The sequence below is a fragment of the Aspergillus udagawae genome (genome assembly GCF_001078395.1).
Source record: "Aspergillus udagawae IFM 46973 DNA, scaffold_7, whole genome shotgun sequence".
Lineage (NCBI taxonomy): Eukaryota > Fungi > Ascomycota > Eurotiomycetes > Eurotiales > Aspergillaceae > Aspergillus > Aspergillus udagawae.
In genome coordinates, this window is record NW_025091270.1 from 2,193,365 (window position 1) to 2,211,343 (window position 17,979).

The 17,979-nt window shown below is 50.4% G+C and overlaps 9 protein-coding genes across 9 annotated transcripts; 3 read left to right on the plus strand and 6 right to left on the minus strand.

Annotated features, from left to right (window-relative positions):
• Positions 1–458: 458 nt before the first annotated feature.
• Aud_009433 (pepsin-like aspartic protease) lies at positions 459–1,964 on the plus strand (the record flags this gene model as incomplete). Its single annotated transcript, XM_043294285.1, has 3 exons — positions 459–647; positions 694–1,018; positions 1,069–1,964. The coding sequence occupies 3 exons, from the start codon at positions 459–461 to the stop codon at positions 1,962–1,964; spliced, it is 1,410 nt and encodes a 469-aa protein (XP_043150220.1).
• A 44-nt stretch (positions 1,965–2,008) lies between these two features.
• Aud_009434 (Zn(II)2Cys6 transcription factor) lies at positions 2,009–3,765 on the minus strand (the record flags this gene model as incomplete). Its single annotated transcript, XM_043294286.1, has 3 exons — positions 2,009–2,422; positions 2,474–2,924; positions 2,972–3,765. 3 exons carry the CDS (start codon positions 3,763–3,765, stop codon positions 2,009–2,011), a joined length of 1,659 nt encoding a protein of 552 aa, XP_043150221.1.
• Positions 3,766–4,170: 405 nt separating this feature from the next.
• Positions 4,171–4,665, minus strand: Aud_009435 (putative integral membrane protein; the record flags this gene model as incomplete). The annotated part of the gene is made up of 1 exon (XM_043294287.1): positions 4,171–4,665. The coding sequence occupies one exon, from the start codon at positions 4,663–4,665 to the stop codon at positions 4,171–4,173; it is 495 nt and encodes a 164-aa protein (XP_043150222.1).
• A 233-nt stretch (positions 4,666–4,898) lies between these two features.
• Positions 4,899–6,494, minus strand: Aud_009436 (putative MFS maltose permease; the record flags this gene model as incomplete). Its single annotated transcript, XM_043294288.1, has 1 exon — positions 4,899–6,494. One exon carries the CDS (start codon positions 6,492–6,494, stop codon positions 4,899–4,901), a length of 1,596 nt encoding a protein of 531 aa, XP_043150223.1.
• Positions 6,495–7,075: 581 nt separating this feature from the next.
• Aud_009437 (pectin methylesterase family protein) lies at positions 7,076–8,347 on the minus strand (the record flags this gene model as incomplete). The annotated part of the gene is made up of 2 exons (XM_043294289.1): positions 7,076–7,648; positions 7,694–8,347. The coding sequence occupies 2 exons, from the start codon at positions 8,345–8,347 to the stop codon at positions 7,076–7,078; spliced, it is 1,227 nt and encodes a 408-aa protein (XP_043150224.1).
• A 944-nt stretch (positions 8,348–9,291) lies between these two features.
• Aud_009438 (glycosyltransferase family 31 protein) lies at positions 9,292–10,812 on the minus strand (the record flags this gene model as incomplete). The annotated part of the gene is made up of 2 exons (XM_043294290.1): positions 9,292–9,651; positions 9,718–10,812. The coding sequence occupies 2 exons, from the start codon at positions 10,810–10,812 to the stop codon at positions 9,292–9,294; spliced, it is 1,455 nt and encodes a 484-aa protein (XP_043150225.1).
• Positions 10,813–12,382: 1,570 nt separating this feature from the next.
• Aud_009439 (uncharacterized protein) lies at positions 12,383–13,232 on the plus strand (the record flags this gene model as incomplete). Its single annotated transcript, XM_043294291.1, has 2 exons — positions 12,383–12,642; positions 12,689–13,232. The coding sequence occupies 2 exons, from the start codon at positions 12,383–12,385 to the stop codon at positions 13,230–13,232; spliced, it is 804 nt and encodes a 267-aa protein (XP_043150226.1).
• A 1,219-nt stretch (positions 13,233–14,451) lies between these two features.
• Aud_009440 (fungal specific transcription factor domain-containing protein) lies at positions 14,452–15,694 on the minus strand (the record flags this gene model as incomplete). The annotated part of the gene is made up of 4 exons (XM_043294292.1): positions 14,452–14,484; positions 14,581–14,677; positions 14,734–15,454; positions 15,640–15,694. The coding sequence occupies 4 exons, from the start codon at positions 15,692–15,694 to the stop codon at positions 14,452–14,454; spliced, it is 906 nt and encodes a 301-aa protein (XP_043150227.1).
• Positions 15,695–16,187: 493 nt separating this feature from the next.
• Positions 16,188–17,102, plus strand: Aud_009441 (alpha/beta hydrolase; the record flags this gene model as incomplete). The annotated part of the gene is made up of 1 exon (XM_043294293.1): positions 16,188–17,102. One exon carries the CDS (start codon positions 16,188–16,190, stop codon positions 17,100–17,102), a length of 915 nt encoding a protein of 304 aa, XP_043150228.1.
• Positions 17,103–17,979: the final 877 nt, after the last annotated feature.

Consider the following 17,979-nt stretch of genomic DNA (forward strand, 5'->3'; position numbering starts at 1 on the left):
GAGCAAAGTAAAGATGCATGGTGATCTTCTCTACCGCCCCCTTGTCGGGAAGAACATCCTCATGCCACTGAAGGGGACTGCTCATGAATATGGGGACCCAACGTTACTCGACATTTAATGATTGACCCAGGGGATTACTGACCGATTTCCCGATCTCCCAGTGGCAGTGAGCGCGTAGTGTCATTTCGCTTAGTGTTATTTTATTACTGCGCCGCATCTAATTCCCAATAAGATCAAGCATACATGTTGGTTCCCCACTTTATCCTTGTCTCTCTAATTGACTATGACCACGATGTAACGTCGATACTAGTCGTGTATGGCGAGGCTGAAATCCCCTGATTGCCTTGACACTTTTCGACGCTGCGCCGCAAATCGGTTCAGACCTAGATTTCAGTCGGCCATGAGATATGTAGTGGCCTATGCCAGTGCGCTATGCCTATAGCTGGAGAATATACATCATGAGGAAGGGACTGTTGTCCTTGCTCTCCTTTGTCTTTGAGACAAGCAGTGCCATTGCTCTTCGCAAAGGAGATAGCCCGGCTGTTGTCGAGCTCCGACTCAATCGGCAACGGAGCGATGACGTTCTCGAAATACATCGCTCTCCGTTGAAGCGCACCTCGATACTCTCTGAAGGGCTACTAAATGAGGTATGTCGCTTTGAGCTCACTATGACACCCGAAATTAACGTCACAGGATGCCATGACGCTATACACAGTCAATGTCACAGTCGGCAGCTCAGAGCAAGAGATCGCCGTGGTACTAGACACTGGAAGCAGCGACACCTGGTTCAATATTCCCTCGTCGAACTTTTGCCAGAACATGGCAAATGACTGCGAACGGTATGGGATCTATGACAATAGCTCATCCAGGACCTACACATTCCTCAATCACGAGTTCAACATCACATATAATGACGGGACGAAGGCGACGGGCGACTATGCCAAGGATACTATTCAGTTTGGAGGAGTGATGTTGAGTCAATTCCAGTTTGGCATAGCAGAGGAGAGCACCTCCAATAGTACGCTTCTCCATACGTGGCCAAATCTACATGCACTGACTGTAATGCAGGAGGAACATTGGGTCTTGCATTTCCTGCAATTGAAGCTACTCGCACTGAGTATTCCAGCTTTCCTCAAGCCCTGGTGCAAGCTGGTCACATCAAGTCAGCCACATACAGTCTTTGGATGGAGGATGTAACCTCGCACAGTGGGACGATTATCTTTGGAGGCGTGAACACGGCAAAGTATCTGGGACAGCTGCAGACAATTCCCCTCCAGCCCGCTGGCGGCGTGTACACGTTTTTCCGTGTCATATTGACCGGGCTTGCTTTGCGACAGCGCGCGTCAAACGCAACCAAATATCCAGATACCGAGTTTCCACTTCTTGTCACCATCGATTCCGGAGCAAGCGTGACTTATCTACCCGAATCGCTCACCACGAAGATCTACTCTGGTCTGGGAGTCACACACAACGCTGAGTACGATGTCCCGGTACTCCCGTGCTCCATGAAAGACAAAGACATTACTATGACGTTCGACTTCTCCGGTATCCGTATCGATGTCAATATTCACGAGCTCGTTTTGAGTGGGATCGATATGGACGGAGACACTGTGATGTGCCTGTTCGGCATCTATACGAGTACCAGTGGAATCCCCGTCTTGGGCGACTCTTTTCTCCGTAGCACGTATGTCGTCTTTGATTTAGCTAATCGCGAGGTCTCGATGGCCAACACAAACTTCAATCCCGGGGAGGATGCCATCCTCGAAATCGGGACAGGCAAGGATGCGGTGCCCGGTGCGACTCGGGTGCCGTCGCCGGCCACCACGGCGGTGAATATGCCGACTGCAGTGCCTTTGACGGCGGGAAGAGAGGGAAATCATAGCAATATAGCAGCTAATGTAGAGATGAAAGTGAAGTTGCTTTTCGCTGGCTTAATCGTCTCTCTTATGTCCGCTCCTGTATAGCCTTGTTTGTCGCTTGATGTTACGAGCGATACCCATATAGAATATCAAGGACTCGATTGCAGATACTGCATGAACGCTTCATCGATTTCTGGCGTCTTGTCGCCAATCCGACTCATCTCAGCGTAGTTGAAGTCACTGTACGATCGGTCATCCGGCCACATGTCACCAAAGGCCTCCGAGTCGGCCTTTTCGGCCGGCGCAACAGTTTCCGCGGTCACTGCTGGGAGATTCAGGTGCTGCGTGATGGGTTGCAGCATGGACGGCAAGGTCTGTCCCACCTTTGTTAACAGCAATGGCAGAAAACGTTGTCGGCCACCAGGGAGAGTGTTGACAAGCGAGAAGAAATGCTTCAAATAATCCTGCGGGCCCAAGTTGAACCCCGACGAGCGCAGTCCCGCCGTCGATAGGCAAGCCATTACATCGGTGAGGGTGCAGGCCACTTCGAAGATTTTCTCAATCTGTCACAGTTAATCAGCACGGTTCTGCACGGAAGGGAAAGATTTACTAACCAGTCCAATCCCATGAGTTTCCATACTCTGTGTTGACAGCTTCCACGTCGCCAGGGAGAGGTCTCGGGCAATCTGTAACGGATACCGAAATTCCATGCACGGATGGCTGGCTTTGCTGGACAGAAAGCCCGCCGTGGTGGATAATTGCCAGATCATGGTTCGCAACCACTGCTGCGAGACACGGAGGTCCGCCATTGGGATATCGGGAAGCTCGAGGTCGGGAGGAACTGCATCACAAATATGTTTGTCGAGAAGAATGAGCGACTCGCGAGAGCATGTGGCATGCGTGCCGTTCCAGAGCCCCAGGAAAGTCTCGTCGAACGGGCGATAGAGGTCAGCCAGACAGCGAAATCCAGCACTGGTTGGGTCTTGAGGGGATGCATCTTCCAGAGTTGGACTGTTGGCGGTGACCTGTAGGGTGACGGGCCGGTGTCTTCGAATGGCATGAGCTCTGTTCGAATTAGGACCATTATGCATGAGCCAAATGAGTGAAAATACCGTTCCGAAATCAGAAGCAGCCAGAAGAGCTTTCCAGCCAAAGAGGAATCGTCTTCATCACCGTCTAATGCGCCTAATTGAGCATCCAACATGCCAGCCGTGTACAAGGTGGTCGCTTCCCGTAGGAAATAGTACGCGTGGCGCTGATTGCCCAACGCGATATGACACCCGTACAGAAGAAACGCGATGGTGATGCTCTGCCGGACAGGAATAGTGAGCGGATCAAGATGCCTTCGCGCTTCTGTCGCTTCATCGAGCAATTCGCGCCCGGTGTCCATACTCTGGGCCCATCTCGAGCCTGCAGCTTGGGAGGAGGAATACCCCGTCTGCATCATGACAAAAGCACAGAAGGAAACCACCAAGCAATACGCATGGATACAATGACCCATCTGCTCTACATATCTCTGGAAGGTTTCCGCCTGTAGAATGGGAACTGTACCTTGCATGCGCGCGAAGAAATACTCAGAGCAATCCCGGATCAGCTCACTTGCAAGGAGAGTTTCCTTGCGCGCAAATCGACATCGTCCGCTGGTTGGATTCACAGGAGAAGTAGTCGCTGTTGGAGCTTGAATCATAGAGTTAGATGGCTCATTGCCTTGGGCATTCTGTGTGCGTAATTCAGAGAGAACGTTGGCCGACTGCCCTTGCCGCCCTTTCTTCTGTCGGACTAGCGATGTTCGACAGCTTAGCCCGGCCGATCGACATTGGCTGCAAGGTCTCTGGGCGTTGCATTTGACTTTACGACGTCGACATGCATCGCAGGCTTGTTTGACCATCTGCGTGTCGCGGGGCATTTTTTAGGTCTGATTGCTAGTTGCATGATTGAAGAGGAATTGCGGGGAGCTTTGGAAAAACGGAGAAAACATGGGGGTTTCCCGAGTCACCCCACGCCAAGATTAAACCATACAAAGGCAATGAGAGGAGAGCTAATGTTAGAGTGGCCTAATTCGAAGGCAAATAGGGCGAGTAACTGGAGTTAGAGGCCAAAACTTTACAGTGACTCGACTTGATCCTTAAGACATTATGCTGATTGAACCAAGGAAAGAGTTATCTTTGACTTCAAAACAGGTTAACGCGAAGCAGGAATTCGCTTTGAAAAACACTCTATCACTGTCTATAGATGGCCGTGCCGGATTCGCACGCGTTGGCGAATGGTGTGCCACGAAGACTCTGTACATATCCCATCTGCAAATAGATAATTATACCACCATGACAGCTCCTGCAAATGCCAACCAGGCTGGTAGATCTGCAACCAACATCCTAATGCGATGAAATCCCAGCCATTCTTCCATCTCCACTGTTGCTCCATTCTCGTTGCTCTCCTCGACTATACGTTGAATCCGAGGGGCCACAAAGGGCACGAAGAAGAGATGCGCCACCGCACCCGCAACGCCGGCCCAGTAGAACGTTGTGCGCGACACGGGCAGAGCACTGCGCGACCGACTGAGAAGAATATTCGATACACCGGTGGAGATGGTGGCTAGATTAAGGGCAAGGACGGAGACGATCTGACGATTGAAGATATACGTGTACCACTTTGGCAGGACAGCGTCGGAAGATTTCCGGATAGACGGTTGGAGGAAGGCTGAGTTGGAGAACAGCTCGACCAGGGCATGCACGAGGCTGCCTGTGCTGGTGGCTAATGGCGCGACGCGGAGTAGCTGGAGTGGATCGAAGATGAGTCCGGAGGCCATGCCGATTATTATGCGTTGATGCGTTTAATTCTGTGCAGCAATCTAGTAGAGAACTGATTCAGGAGAAGTTGCGGATGTGAGGGGATTAAATAAACAAGGCGAGGGGCCAGTGGGGCCACCGTAAGACCTAATGCAACGCTATGCAGGGATAGATCAGGCCACAGCTTTGTACATTGGTTACTTATGTCTTCAAAAAGAATAATAGATAATCGATATATTTTTTATAATCCGAATTAGTCCTTGTGGTGCTCCTCTCGCACCTCCACAGGTTGCTCGCCCTCGTATGGATCAACCACTGTGTCTCTGAACTTGCGCGCCGACACTCCTTGCTCGAACAGCAGATCCAACTCCTCATAAGTCCTTCCCTTGGGCTCCGGTAGGCGAAAGTACGACCAGATCAAGCAGGCAAGACATGTTCCGGCCCAAAAATATGCGCTGCGGGCACCCCAGTTCCAAGCCGTCGAGTTGAGCTGATAGTTCGTGAGCACATTGACAACAATGTTACTGACGTTGTATCCGACTCTCGCCAGCACGATCGTCTTAGCCTTGAGTCGGGTAGACGACAGTTCCGACACCAGCGAATACGTCACGGGTCCGATGGTAAAGTCGTAGCAGAAGGTGAAGATAATCAACATCGCACCGATCGCCCACTTGGCCGCACTATCATCTCCTGGCGCAAAAGAAAGACTACCTGTGATCACGAGCAAAGTGAATAAGCTTGCCAGACCGCAGACGTGCAGTGTGCGACGACCGGCGTAGGTCATTAGGAACCACGATCCTGCGGTCCCAATGAAGCCGAGGGCATACTGCGCTAGCGAGAGATCGAAGGAGCGCACGGTTGGCAGACCAGCCTGGACGCAAAAGTACGCAAAGTAGCCCATGAGGTTCTGCCCGCACAGTGTCTGGACCAACCAAACTACACAGACAACTTCTGTTCGGCGCAGGTTCGTCCCCTTGAAACAATCGGTGTATTTTGTGCCGCTCGCAAGCGCCTTTTCTAGCTCGTTCGTATGCTGGATCATGGCGATGGTCTCGTCAGGGTCGAAGTTCGGATCGTGGGATGAAGTAAGCCGCTGCAGAGCCCTTTTAGCACCCTGGAGATTACCCCGTCGGACATGCCACCAGGGTGATTCGGGTGCGAAGAGGATTCCAATGAGGATCGGAAGAGGCCACGCCCACTGCACCGCAAACGGAATCCGGTACGCCCACTGGTCGGTTCTTTGTATGGACCCGCGATTCACACCTACCGCGACGAACTGCCCAATCACCCAACACATATTGATAAAAGTCGTCAAGTACGGACGGAGGACAACAGGACACACTTCAGAGGCGTATGCGGCGGGCAACGTCTGGAAGATGCCCCAGGGAATACCGGCCAGAATCTCTGCAGCGAGGAGCATCTTGATATCGACAGCGAAGAAGAAGAGGAAGATAACCGCGTTCATTGCTGCCAGCGCCGAAACCATTGTCCAGCGGTATCCCAGTCGTTCCGAAACCAGACCGTTGATAAGCAATCCGATGACTTCGCCGACTCGGGCCCCATTGGAGAGTGCGGATTGCCACGAGGCCGGGACCGTCCATTTGCCGGATGCAGACTGCACCCCATATTTCTTATTGAATGCTGGAGACGCGTACATGGAGCCGAGTAGGGCCAAATCGTATCCTTCCATGATCAGTGCCGACGAGAGGAGGACGGACCAGCCCACGGCCTTGGGATACAAGCGAATCGCTTGCCAGAGCGTCATGGACTGTTCTTTGCGGGCGGCTTTCTTGCCCTCCACGAGAGGTCGAGGCTTTTGTCCCTCCATAGCGTCTGGATTGTTGGACATGGTCATATCTCGACTAAATGTTTAGCAAGACGGCCAGCAAAGCACACTCGAGTGCTAGACGGGCCTGGCTGCAGTTGGAGGACATGCATGAGATCCTGAGGCATATGGCACTATTTATATTCAGTGTATCTGCATATTGTGAGGTCCGTCCTGCTCTCGAGATGCGCCAGAAAAGTCAAGGACCCTTCTGATGCAGGACGATCTGGGGAATTTTGCTTTACCCCACATATTTCCATGTGGGGGTCCAGCAGATGGACGGGTACACGAGCTTATCTCCTTTCTCATTGGCTACGGCGATGCAAGTCGGCCTCTACTCGGAGGCAAGCCGGATGCAAGTCGGAGCGACGGGCTGGTTGCTGTCATTATCATCACTGGAGATACAGGACACTGTTTGACTCATATCAAAGCAGTAATTTGTTCAGACTCGTAAAAATAAGAGTACATTGAGGGACAGTGAGACAACGGCCGCACTGACAAAAGCTAACTTTGCGCTTCAGCTAATCCACCTGAACCCAACCCAGAGACTGTTCTATGGGATGTGATGTATTGCTGATTACCATCGTGCCATCCGGATATGGGGTCTAAGGCCTTCCGGTGCTCGCCGCGATCGGATCCAACCAGGCAATGTTGGGCCGATGTCCCTCTGGCGTCATGAACACATCAACCGGACGAGCATACGGCGCCACCTGCTTTCTGTTCAAAATCTGGGTGACATTGCCATTCTCCTCCGCGGTCTGATTGTATCCAGGCCCGTAGACACCGTACACCGCCATCAAGGTCTCGTTGATGAAGTTGTTGTTGGGCGCTCCCTTCCACACCGTGTATCCTGCAGGTAAAATGCTGGAGTCGAAGTATGTGTTCATGAAGATTGATCTGTGGAGGTTATTCCAGGGGCGCCCCAGTGAGCACTGTCCCTTGATACTGTTTACAATAGATGAATTGGCTGCGATGACCTGGGAATCGGCGATGTAGACACCGTACTTGTTCTCGAAAGTGGTGTTGGTGCCCTTCCAGGCTGTAATGCCGCCACCACATCGGCGCAGGGAGAGGGTTGTCTTTTCGATGAATGCCGTGCCAAAGCCATAGAGAAAGTCGGTCTGACCCGCAATCACGTTGTCGTAGAAATAAGCATTGGCAAGTTTTCCCACGTACAACTGTATTCGTCAGCGGTGTCCTCTCAAGATTCTTCAGCAACATACAGTATCCTGGTAGCTGTAGAGACCGCAAGAGTAGAATCCTGCGTTTGCATAGCCCAAGCCTACGGCGTGGGCAGGTCCATATGCATATGGAACGTACTCGTTGCGAAAGTCGATGTTGTACGCCCGGAAGTCGGAGCATCCAAAAGATGTGTTGGCAGGCACCGGATATCCTGTTGGGCCCGCACCGGTAATGGTTGCGTTATAAGTGGGACCGACAGTCAGGACGCCGGTGTAAACATTGTCTGGGAATGCGGCATTGTGGTTGGCTGCGTTCCAGTAGATCTGAACATCGTTCTGGACGGTGGTGTTGGTGTCGATATGGCCATAGCTCTCCCGCTGCCAGGGGCGATTCGACTGGCCCAGGAGCGTGAGAGGTCCGGACCGTGTCACATTGAGCTGCTCCACATAGGTTCCAGCCCCGATAAGGATGACATGGGAAGAGGTATCATTGGGCAGCGAGTGGATGGCCGCTTGGATAGACTTGAAATGAGCTCGGTCATCGTTCTGGCTGACAAAGAGAGTGCCGTGGGGGCAGCCCTGAAGAGGATCAGGTGTGATTCTTTGGCACGATTTGTATGTTTCTGCAGGTCGAGTGCCCTTTCCGAGAGCTTCAGGGAGCAAGCCCAGGGCAAGAAGAGCGGAAGATGGCCTCATTTTGTCTATTGTCTTGACAGTGAAGCAATTGCACAGTCATCTCGGTGGGAAACTGGCCCCTTGATAAAGAGTCCCGGGAAAAGTGCGGATAAAGTTGGAATGAAGCTATATCCGTTGTGGAGCTGAAGGAATAATCTATAGATCCATTTAGGATTCCTTAAGCTTTCTGAGGCTTTATCCACGGATAATTCAGGTTCTTGGAATTATTCCTCCAATGAGCTTGTATCGCCGGTGGAGTACCCCGCATAAATTGTCAATGGAGAGATAAAGCCTCCTCAAATATGTTGATTGATGATAGTCAGTACGGAGTAGAATGTTCTTTATTAATTAGTTAGACAATGTCCTTCAAGTAACCTGGGTAGTGGGTACACCAATGTCTCAAAAGGATCACAACATGAACCGATCTGGAAGTCAACTAGTCGGAAGGAAGATGACTAGCAATTGTTGAGATTACACATTCTCAGATCATGGAAATTATGGTACCTAAGGCATGCCTACAACTCTGATATTCGGACATAATCCTATTATAAGCGAGAGGATGGCAAATCAGCAGGTACACAGTGATCAAAATATGTCTCCGCTGTCTGCTTCGAGACGATACTGCACAGCAAGTTACAGGCTTCAATTATAATATTTCTTTTGCAAATTCTGAACTAGGACTAAAGCAAGCGCTGCGTCATGGAGAATATCAGCTCCCTCTAATATACATAAAATAGATGTGTGCCTTAGGCATTCTCCCCTATGTCTCAACCATTTCTCCAACCTCCTGTTGAGACAAAGTTACGGTCGCAACCATTCCCTAATAAGGATTTGAGATACTGTCCACAACCGCTATAGACATCAGGTCTATAGATCGAGGTCCGTGCAATGCTAGGAAAATATGATGAGATTGCCGACATGGGAAGGGTCTGTAGGCAGCAAGGGTAGGTAGTCATATGCATGCGTTAAAAAATGCGGTCTGTACTTGGCTTCACCCACTGAGGTCTCTGACATTTGTGAGCATCCCGGAACTGCTTGATTTTCTCCAGGTCCCACCCGGCTGTTAGCGACGTGTCTTCTGTGGCGGGTTTTTGCGCGCCTAGTCGCATGGACGGAACAAAAACACAGTGACCAGAATGGGCATAGGTATATGAAAAACACTGGGGATGCTCATGGCATGCTGCCGCGCAGGCTTCAACAGACCTATGGGCGGGCGAATCGGATGGCTCTTGCCATCCGCCCCAGTCACCATTATCCCACTCCGTTTTATAGTCAATGGCGCCCAATTTCGTGAACTCGAATAGGTCGGCATATAGCAATGGAAGCTATAGAGTATCAGTGTTAGGAGCCGTCGAGGATGGAACCAGCGAGGGCCATGAGGAAAAACATACCTTGCGGCCACGTCGATTCTCCCATCTCGCCAGCTCAGTCATATCTTGTAACGATAGTTTGTGCATGCTAATCACCGGTTGACACCAATGCCATTGATTAAAAGGAACCCCATGCACAGGATGTGGATTGAACATCGGCCACATCCCGGACAGCTTCACCCCACTTTGATGGAGTGCCCATCCGAGTATTGAATCTCCGCAACAATCGTCATTGATCAAACGCTTATAACGCTGACTCAACGGAGGTTGGCTGTACACGCCATTGCTCCCAACCTTACGAGCTACCAGCCTTTGGACTGCCGCAGTCGACAGCACAAACCCAGCACCCCCATAGGCGAAGAAAGAGTGGCTCTTTCCAGGAGTCGGGGAGCCAAAGTATAAAGGAAAAGACGGATCGAACTGGTCAAGGAGACGGAACAAATTGTCCCACACGAAGTATGTATCGGACTCGATGAAAACAAACCATTGAGCAGTCGGATTCATTTCATAAGCCTGTTCGACCATGGGTAGGAACTTGTATTTGTCAAGTGTCCAGCCCTGAGAACCCCCAACAGTCTCGAAATCGCCGCGCTGGAGCGCGCTATACGCCTGAAAGTCAGAGCTATTTCCCCAGAAGCTTTCTGGAAGAGTTGCGAGAATATCGTATACGTGATGACCCTTGATTTCCGATTCATGGTCAGAGAAAACAATGAGATTAGTTATGCAGCGGGTAACAGTCGCCAGATGGGTATCGACCCGGCTAGGAGGCTCTGTACTGCCGATTTTGAGAACAACTTGAACGCGCGAGAGGAGGTATGATGGGAAGGAATCGCAACTGTCATCGCCGTCACTACTCCCTTGGATTTCGTTGGTGTTGTGCGCATTCGAGAAGCGGGACGTTGTCTCCCACTCCCAGGCATCGACGTAACGTGCATAGAATAGGCCAGATCCTAGTTTCAGACCAAGCCAAAACATAAACCCCGTCAGGACGACCAGCAAAGCATGCTTTTGTCTCTTCTTCGGCCATGATTTCCAGTACTCAGACATCCTTTCCGCAAAGAAGCATAACACGCGAAGAGCCGCAGTTAGGCCGCGGGTTGCATTGTTGCGGTACATGGGAATGGCATGTAAAAGCCACGGGGATTTGGGAGGGAAACAGAAGAGTGTCGGGTCTAGACGCGATACAGGTCAGGGACCTGTCCCTTCTATATAATACACTTGCTGGATGGTCTATCGGTCATGCATTAGTGCCCTTTTCTGTTTGTGGCTTAGCAGGACAGGTTGTCCGGGCCTGTAATAATAATGAGTCTGAAAAGCAGAAAAGGTACGAAGGAAAAAGACAAAAACGGAACCAACACTACCTAAGCCTGTGACTGGACGCTTAACCTCAAGGTCTGGAGCGGTATTTAAACAAAGTCAGAATGACGAGGTTGATATGTCATTTGGATAAAATTTCTGTCATTCAAAAAGTTTGTTTATTGTTTCCCACTTGGCATGGGGAGATACGTAGGATCTGCCTTTCGGTTCCTCCCGACCGATGATCACTCTGACAACGTATTACCTAGTTTAAATTTCCTGTCAACTTATCCTCGAATCCCTGTTATTAGCATTGAACTAGCATGTACTAGCATGTACTAGCAGCGAGTCGACCGTCGCGAATCTCGAATGGATTCTGTGCGTGCTAACACCCCTGTGGGTCAACCAAATTTAGTGCGGATAATCCATGCCCTACGTTACATCGTGACAGGCAGACAATGAGACACATCACGCACAGCGAATCGACAATATGGATTAAATTAAGGCGTTTGATTGGGAAGAAGTAGGAACACAATGGTTACGACCCTGGTACTGGCTGACTCGCGGTGATGGAAGCAGAAAAGCCATTGATTCAGTCTTCTAAATTGGGAGAACTGGCCCATGGAGACAAACTTTACGTTGTGGAGATCAGTCTGAGTTTTGACCGACATAAGCCCCAGCCTCAAAAGGCTTGTAGGAGTATGTTTACCATTGGTTGTTCTGGTCCCTTTCTCTCTGCCTAATCGCGACTAATGCGAGGAGCTAGATCTCAATAAGAAGCCTATCGGCCAAAAAAAACTCAACTGCCTTGCGTGACAGTTGCTAGGGACAGGAATAGTTGATACGCATCAGACTTCATGCTAATGCTTCGTTCTCGGAATATCCACGAACGGCGTAACTGCATCAAAGACCAGTTCGCTCCACCTTGGTGCATTGGAGGTCGAGAAGGGCACGATCCATCTGTCAGATTGTCAGTAAGGTCCACCTCGGGGAACGTGAGGACTTACATTAGAGCAAATGGTGTCGTCGGTGCCGGAAGGACAGACGACGCTGATATTCTCAGCGCGGATATTCTTACATACCTGTTTTTGTGTGGCATCAACGTGTACGGCTGGCTAATACGGCCACTGTGCAATAATTCAGTAACAGGGTCAAGTCGTGCCAGAAAATCCCACAATGGCAGATGCATGTGTCGGCCAGCCATCGGTAAGGCGCCCGCAAGCCGCCCGCACGCTTCGTGGACTAACCAGTTTCGGCACTTGACTAACTAACGCCGAGCATTTACCGAATACAGCACTACTTCCAGCTTTCTATAAGACTCTTGCGACTGTGAAATTCGCTGGAATTTCTTTCAGATCTTGACAATTCTCTCCTGCTTAAACTCCGTAAAATGCGCCTCATCCTCACTGGCGCAACCGGCCTCGTCGGCTCGGCTGCCCTCAACCAGATCCTCTCCCTTCCCCGGGAACAGATTTCTCACCTTTATATCCTCAGCCGCAGCCCCGTTCCGATGGCAGAAAACCGACCCAATATAACCGTCATCAAGCACGAGGATTTTAGTGATTACTCACCTGAGCTTTTGGAGAGGTTTAAAGGTGCAAATGGGTGTATTTGGGCTCAGGGAATCTCTCAGTCCCAGGTTTCAAAGGAGTATGCTGCCATACTCGCTTAAGCCTTCAGATTCTAACTGTTCAAGGGAATATGTGAAAATCACCCTCGATTACCCTCTCGCGGCAGCAGAGGCATTCTCTACTTTGTCCGACTCATTCAATTTCGTCTACATTTCTGGAGAGGGTGTACGTCGCCATGCCCCAATTGCTCCCTTCGGGTATGAAATACTAATGAAAAAGGCGACCCAATCTCCCTCCCCATTCACCGCCCTCTTTGGCTCTGTCAAAGGCGAGTGCGAATCCTCCCTTATCTCCCTTGCCAAGAAATACCCTAGTTTGAAAGCCTACTCGGTTCGTCCCGGGTACGTTGATCCAGAGAACGACGCCCAGGTTCTGAAGCATATTATGCAACGACCTGATCAACAGACGCTGGCGAAGAGAGTGTTCCGGGGCGTGCTTGCGCCCTCGATGAGGGCGTTCTTCGCGAATTATGTCTCTCCCACGGAGCATCTGGGACGGTTCCTGACGGATTTGGCGAGTGGCGATGGGAGGCCGCTGGGTGGGAAGGGGGTGACTGGAGACGGTTGGATTATTTCGAACTCTGCGTTTCGGAGGATGGTTGGGATATAATCTATTATATCGAGAACACCAGTACCAACGATGTGAGCATAACAGCCGAGCATACCGACCTAAATATTTATGACCAGTCTCACTGTAGGCTAGGTCCAGGAGGTAGATCAACGTGAGAGGCGTGATGATGTAGACCGCGAAGTGTAAAATACAATTATTAGCGGTAAGCCATTGCTGATTCTCCTTAACTCGCAGGACTCTCATTAAGTACACTTTGCTTTAAGCCAATTAGGGATGTGGTATTCAGTTCAACAAGAAGTGTGTCAAGACGCAGCTCATTTCTGCCAGGACGTGGTGGTAAGGATAGTCGAGACTAGGGCGAAAGGAAGACAATTGACTATTGTAGAATAGAGGTCAGAAAACAAATCCTCCATCTTCTTTCAAACTCAAGATGGCACTCCCTTATGAGTGTTTCCAACCTTCGTTTTCCAGGCTGATGAGCAATAGTGAACTCATCTCACATTGTTGAAGCTACCAACTGCAACCAGCGTGCCCCTACTGGACCCACCTTCATAACTAACAGTCAGCCGCTCTCATTCTCGGCCATGTCAGCAATTCGCAGCAGTTCCAAGTATGTACCTATATCCATGAGTCAGCTATGGTGTATCTAACTTGAAAGTCAGATTCCTGTTACCTGCTGCTTTCCATCGCAGACCCAACGAACGTAGTGTATCTTCACAGATAAGTCTTCCCGTAAGATATTGCGAGATATTTGTCTCTACAAATAACCACGACAGATTCGCCGCACAGTTGTAAATGCAATGGAGCATCAAGGGCGAGGCTCTTTCCATTGTCGGATGCGTAAGTCGTGGTCTAAACTCCTGTACAAATGACAGCACTCGCAGGCATATCTCTCTTATCATATCCAAACTGCGTTGCATGCATTGACGCACGCGGGGGGCTGCATTAGCATTGACCTGAAAAGACGAGCTGTCTTCGTAGAAAAGATCACATGAATGGTGATTATAGAGCTTGAACAGCGCACTGCGAACCATCAGTATGGATTCATGACCAAAGTCGCCACAAAAGTGTCACCTGAAGCAAATAGTGGTTGCAATACAAGTCTCCATTGACTCCGCTGATTGTTCGGCTGATAAAAGCTCCGTTAAAGACAAAATAGTCTGATCGAGTGTTTCAAAATTATCAAGCACGAAGTGAAGCTCCAGCTTTGTTTCGGAGCAGTGCCTAATGACGCGGCCGAGGAGATTCGCTGCCTGTGCTAAGCGGGCAAAGGGACTGACTGTGCCTTGTTCTGAAGATAAAGAAACGCGTTCCGGGGGTACCATTTCCTATTTGATTCCTTCCATCAATTTACAATACGGGAAAATATCATGCGGAGAAAACATACCCCATTGTCCCAGGCACTGTCGTCGGCGGGCAGAAGGGTGTCGTTGTTGGGGTCTTCAGTGCATAATGGCCGATAATCAGCGCCGACCGTCACATACCTAGCGAGTAAGTCCATTGCATTGCCACCAACACTATATTATAGCTGGCTTCTCACCTGTCCAGAATTACAGTCATCCACCATACACGCAGCCTCTCCTCCCAATCCGCCCAGCTCCGGGGCTTACCGGCTAGCTGGGGGGCTAACCTGTTGTGCAAGCCCATAGCAATGCCGCCCCTCGCGCAGTGACCGATTGTCATGAAGGCTGAGGGGAATATCGCATGGCCTAGTTCATAGATGGAGAGCAGCAGACCGGCTTGAACAATCCGTAGGGTGAGAGGTCCCTTCATATGCAGATCATTCAGGAATTGCTTAGCGACAATGTAGAGCTCTGACTGCCCTTCCTGTTGCGGCGGCGGCACCTCCTGGACAAGTTTCATACAGAGATATAGCAGAGCGATATCCGCTCTGATTGTGCCCAGGGAGCGGTCTGCGAGCCGGTCCAATCGGATTTTACTAATTATCGGCATCCATACATGAACGGATTGAAAATAGCGAGCCTTGATAAGGTCRATATCRGACCGGCTCCCCAGCAATTTCGCGATCTCCTCTGGAACCGGCTCATGGATACTCTGCGCCGGCGGATTCCAGGCGGACAATATGTCCGAATCCAGGTATGAAGCTTGCACATGCAGCAGCGACTGCGGCAGATGGGGCAAAGATGAATGCTGGCAACTCAACCGACCCGCTATAGGAACTGTGCATCGTGTCTCCGTCGACCGATGCAGGATATGCTCCTCCAATTCACGAACTCGGCGTTGCAAGTTGCTGATCTCGTCTATATGACTGGGTGGCGGGGAACCCGAGTAGTTACAGAATCTACCCGTCCTAGTCACGAGAGAACTTGTCAGTGATGAAGGATAGCATATATTGTCGCGCGGGAGGCTTTCGGGGCAAAGACCAACTTCAGACACAAGCTGCAACTGGGTAAGTTCTTATCACAACGTCGCTTATTCTTCTTACACGAAGCACAGGCATGGGGAGCACCACCGTGGCCCACAATATTTTCATCTTCCATAGTGATTCGCTTTCGAGCGTCAGGAAAAATCGCACACCGGAGTCTATCTTGCAAAGTTGCTTGAGGAGCGTACAGCCAAATGGAGGTGGGGTTCTATCGGCCGCTACGACGACGAACGCCAAGAAGTCGCCGTAACTTCTTAAGTAGTCAGCGTACGCTTAGTTGTGCGGCCGCAGGGTGGGGACCAGTAGCAGCCTAGCAGGTCATTTTATTGGCTTAAGACTGAACATGCGGCCAAATTATTAGTCCTCTTGCTGACACTGTCTTGTGCGGCCGCAATCACCCGCTGCTCCACAAAATAATCTCCCGCCACGATCGATGTTTACGGCGACTATATGACCAACAACTGAGTCAGTAGCCTACATAAAAGATCCTATGTCGCTTGTCTCAACATCCTATTTTTAACTTTTACACACACATCTTTTCTCTGTGATTGACAAAAGCCAACCCTTACCATCAATTCATCAACTTGATCTCATCAGTTTACAACACAATGGCTCGTCAAGTCGAATTCTTCAGTAGGGGAATCAAGATCGCTGGAGATTTGTATCTCCCCGCTCCCTCAGCACCAGATCGCAAAGGTGCTGCCATTGTCATAGGGCACCCCTCAGGAGGAGTAAAAGAGCAGACCTCCGCTCTCCATGCGCAACGCCTTGCGGAAAATGGGTTTATCGCGCTCGCTTTCGATGCGGCTTATCAAGGAGCTAGCGAGGGAGAACCGCGGGGACTCGAGGATCCATTCCAAAGGTCTGAAGATGTTCGCAGCGCAGTTACCTTCCTGTCCACCTTCGAAGAGGTGGACAAAGCACGTATTGGTGCCTTGGGGATCTGTGCCTCTGGCGGCTATGTGCCTTTTGCAGCCCAGACCGATTTACGCATCAAGGCGGTCGCCACCGTGAGTGCGGTTGATCTTGGTGCTATGACTCGTGAGGGGCTCAAGAATACCCCATTTGAGCTTGACAGGGCGACTTTAGCGCAGACCTTAGAGGCTGCTGGAGCAAACAGAATTGCTGAGGCCAAGGGTGAAGAGGTTCAATGCAATCCGATTGTGCCTGATCTCCCCGAGGGGCCAGCTGCGGATGAACCCCTTAATGAGGCCACCGAATACTACCGCACTAAACGAGGCTTCCATCCGCGGTCCACAAACAGGTGCCCTGTCAGAAGCGCGGATCTGCTTGCCAATTTCTCGGCGTATAATTTCAACAACTTGATATCGCCACGGCCACTGCTGATGATTGCTGGAGGAGAAGCGCACACCTTATACTTCAGCAAGGAAGGAATTGAGCGCGCTGAGGAGCCAAAAGAGTTGTTCATTGTTCCTGGCCGAAGCCATATGGCTCTGTACGATCATTTGGATGAGCATATGCCCAAGCTTGTGGACTTCATGACAAATGCCCTTTGCAATTAAAGGCAGTCATATTGCAGATAAATGGGCTTTCCAGCAGCTTAAGGCCAGGGCTTCACGTCAGCCAGTTATTCATTGTATTTAGTCCGCCCATAGAGGAGCTTTTCTATCACAGCTTCACACAGTAGAGCCCCTCCCCCAAGTTTGGGAAAGAAATGAATACGCGATGGGTGAGGCGATCTCTTGTCACATTGTGGGCTGCAAGCTATCGTTGCAAAGGTTTGGATTATGCGATGAACAGGGATGTTGGTTTGTCCACGTCAGTCCTTTGAAAGCACAGCCTCCCAAATCTGGTCCCTTTCTGAATTGGTACATAACATTAGTGGTCTTGTGACTGGATATAATGTCTCAAGCATCCCATACTCTATGTGGTCTCCCAGCTCTTCTCGCTCAACGGATTTAACTATAAGTTTCTGGTCCACCATTCTCCTAGCCGCGGGACTATAATACAATACAGCAGATTGATAATTCTTCTAACATCTATGGACCATCTATTCCACCCAAGCGAGAGATATGACACTCTCTCAGTCCCGCTACTTTATCCGTGGTTCGGGTTCGACCATGATTCTACCGCAACATACCCTGTTGTGGCATTCAAGAGCTATCCAATTCTGCGCGGATGGTCCAGCTTACAGATAGAATCCCTCCGACGAGGTACCTTTGTTGACACCAATCTGGCTGCTGTCTTGGCTATGCTGCAAAGCTGGCTTTTTTTTTGGCGTTCTCAAATCAGCTCTCCAAGAGCACTTTCCAGTTCACCTATTTCTTGGGAACATCATAACTCCGGACGAATGGTCTGCTCACGACACTGCGTGGGCAGGATGGCGTCCTACAGCCCAGTCGCGACACCTAGGCACATCGTACTTGGAAATCCATCTCG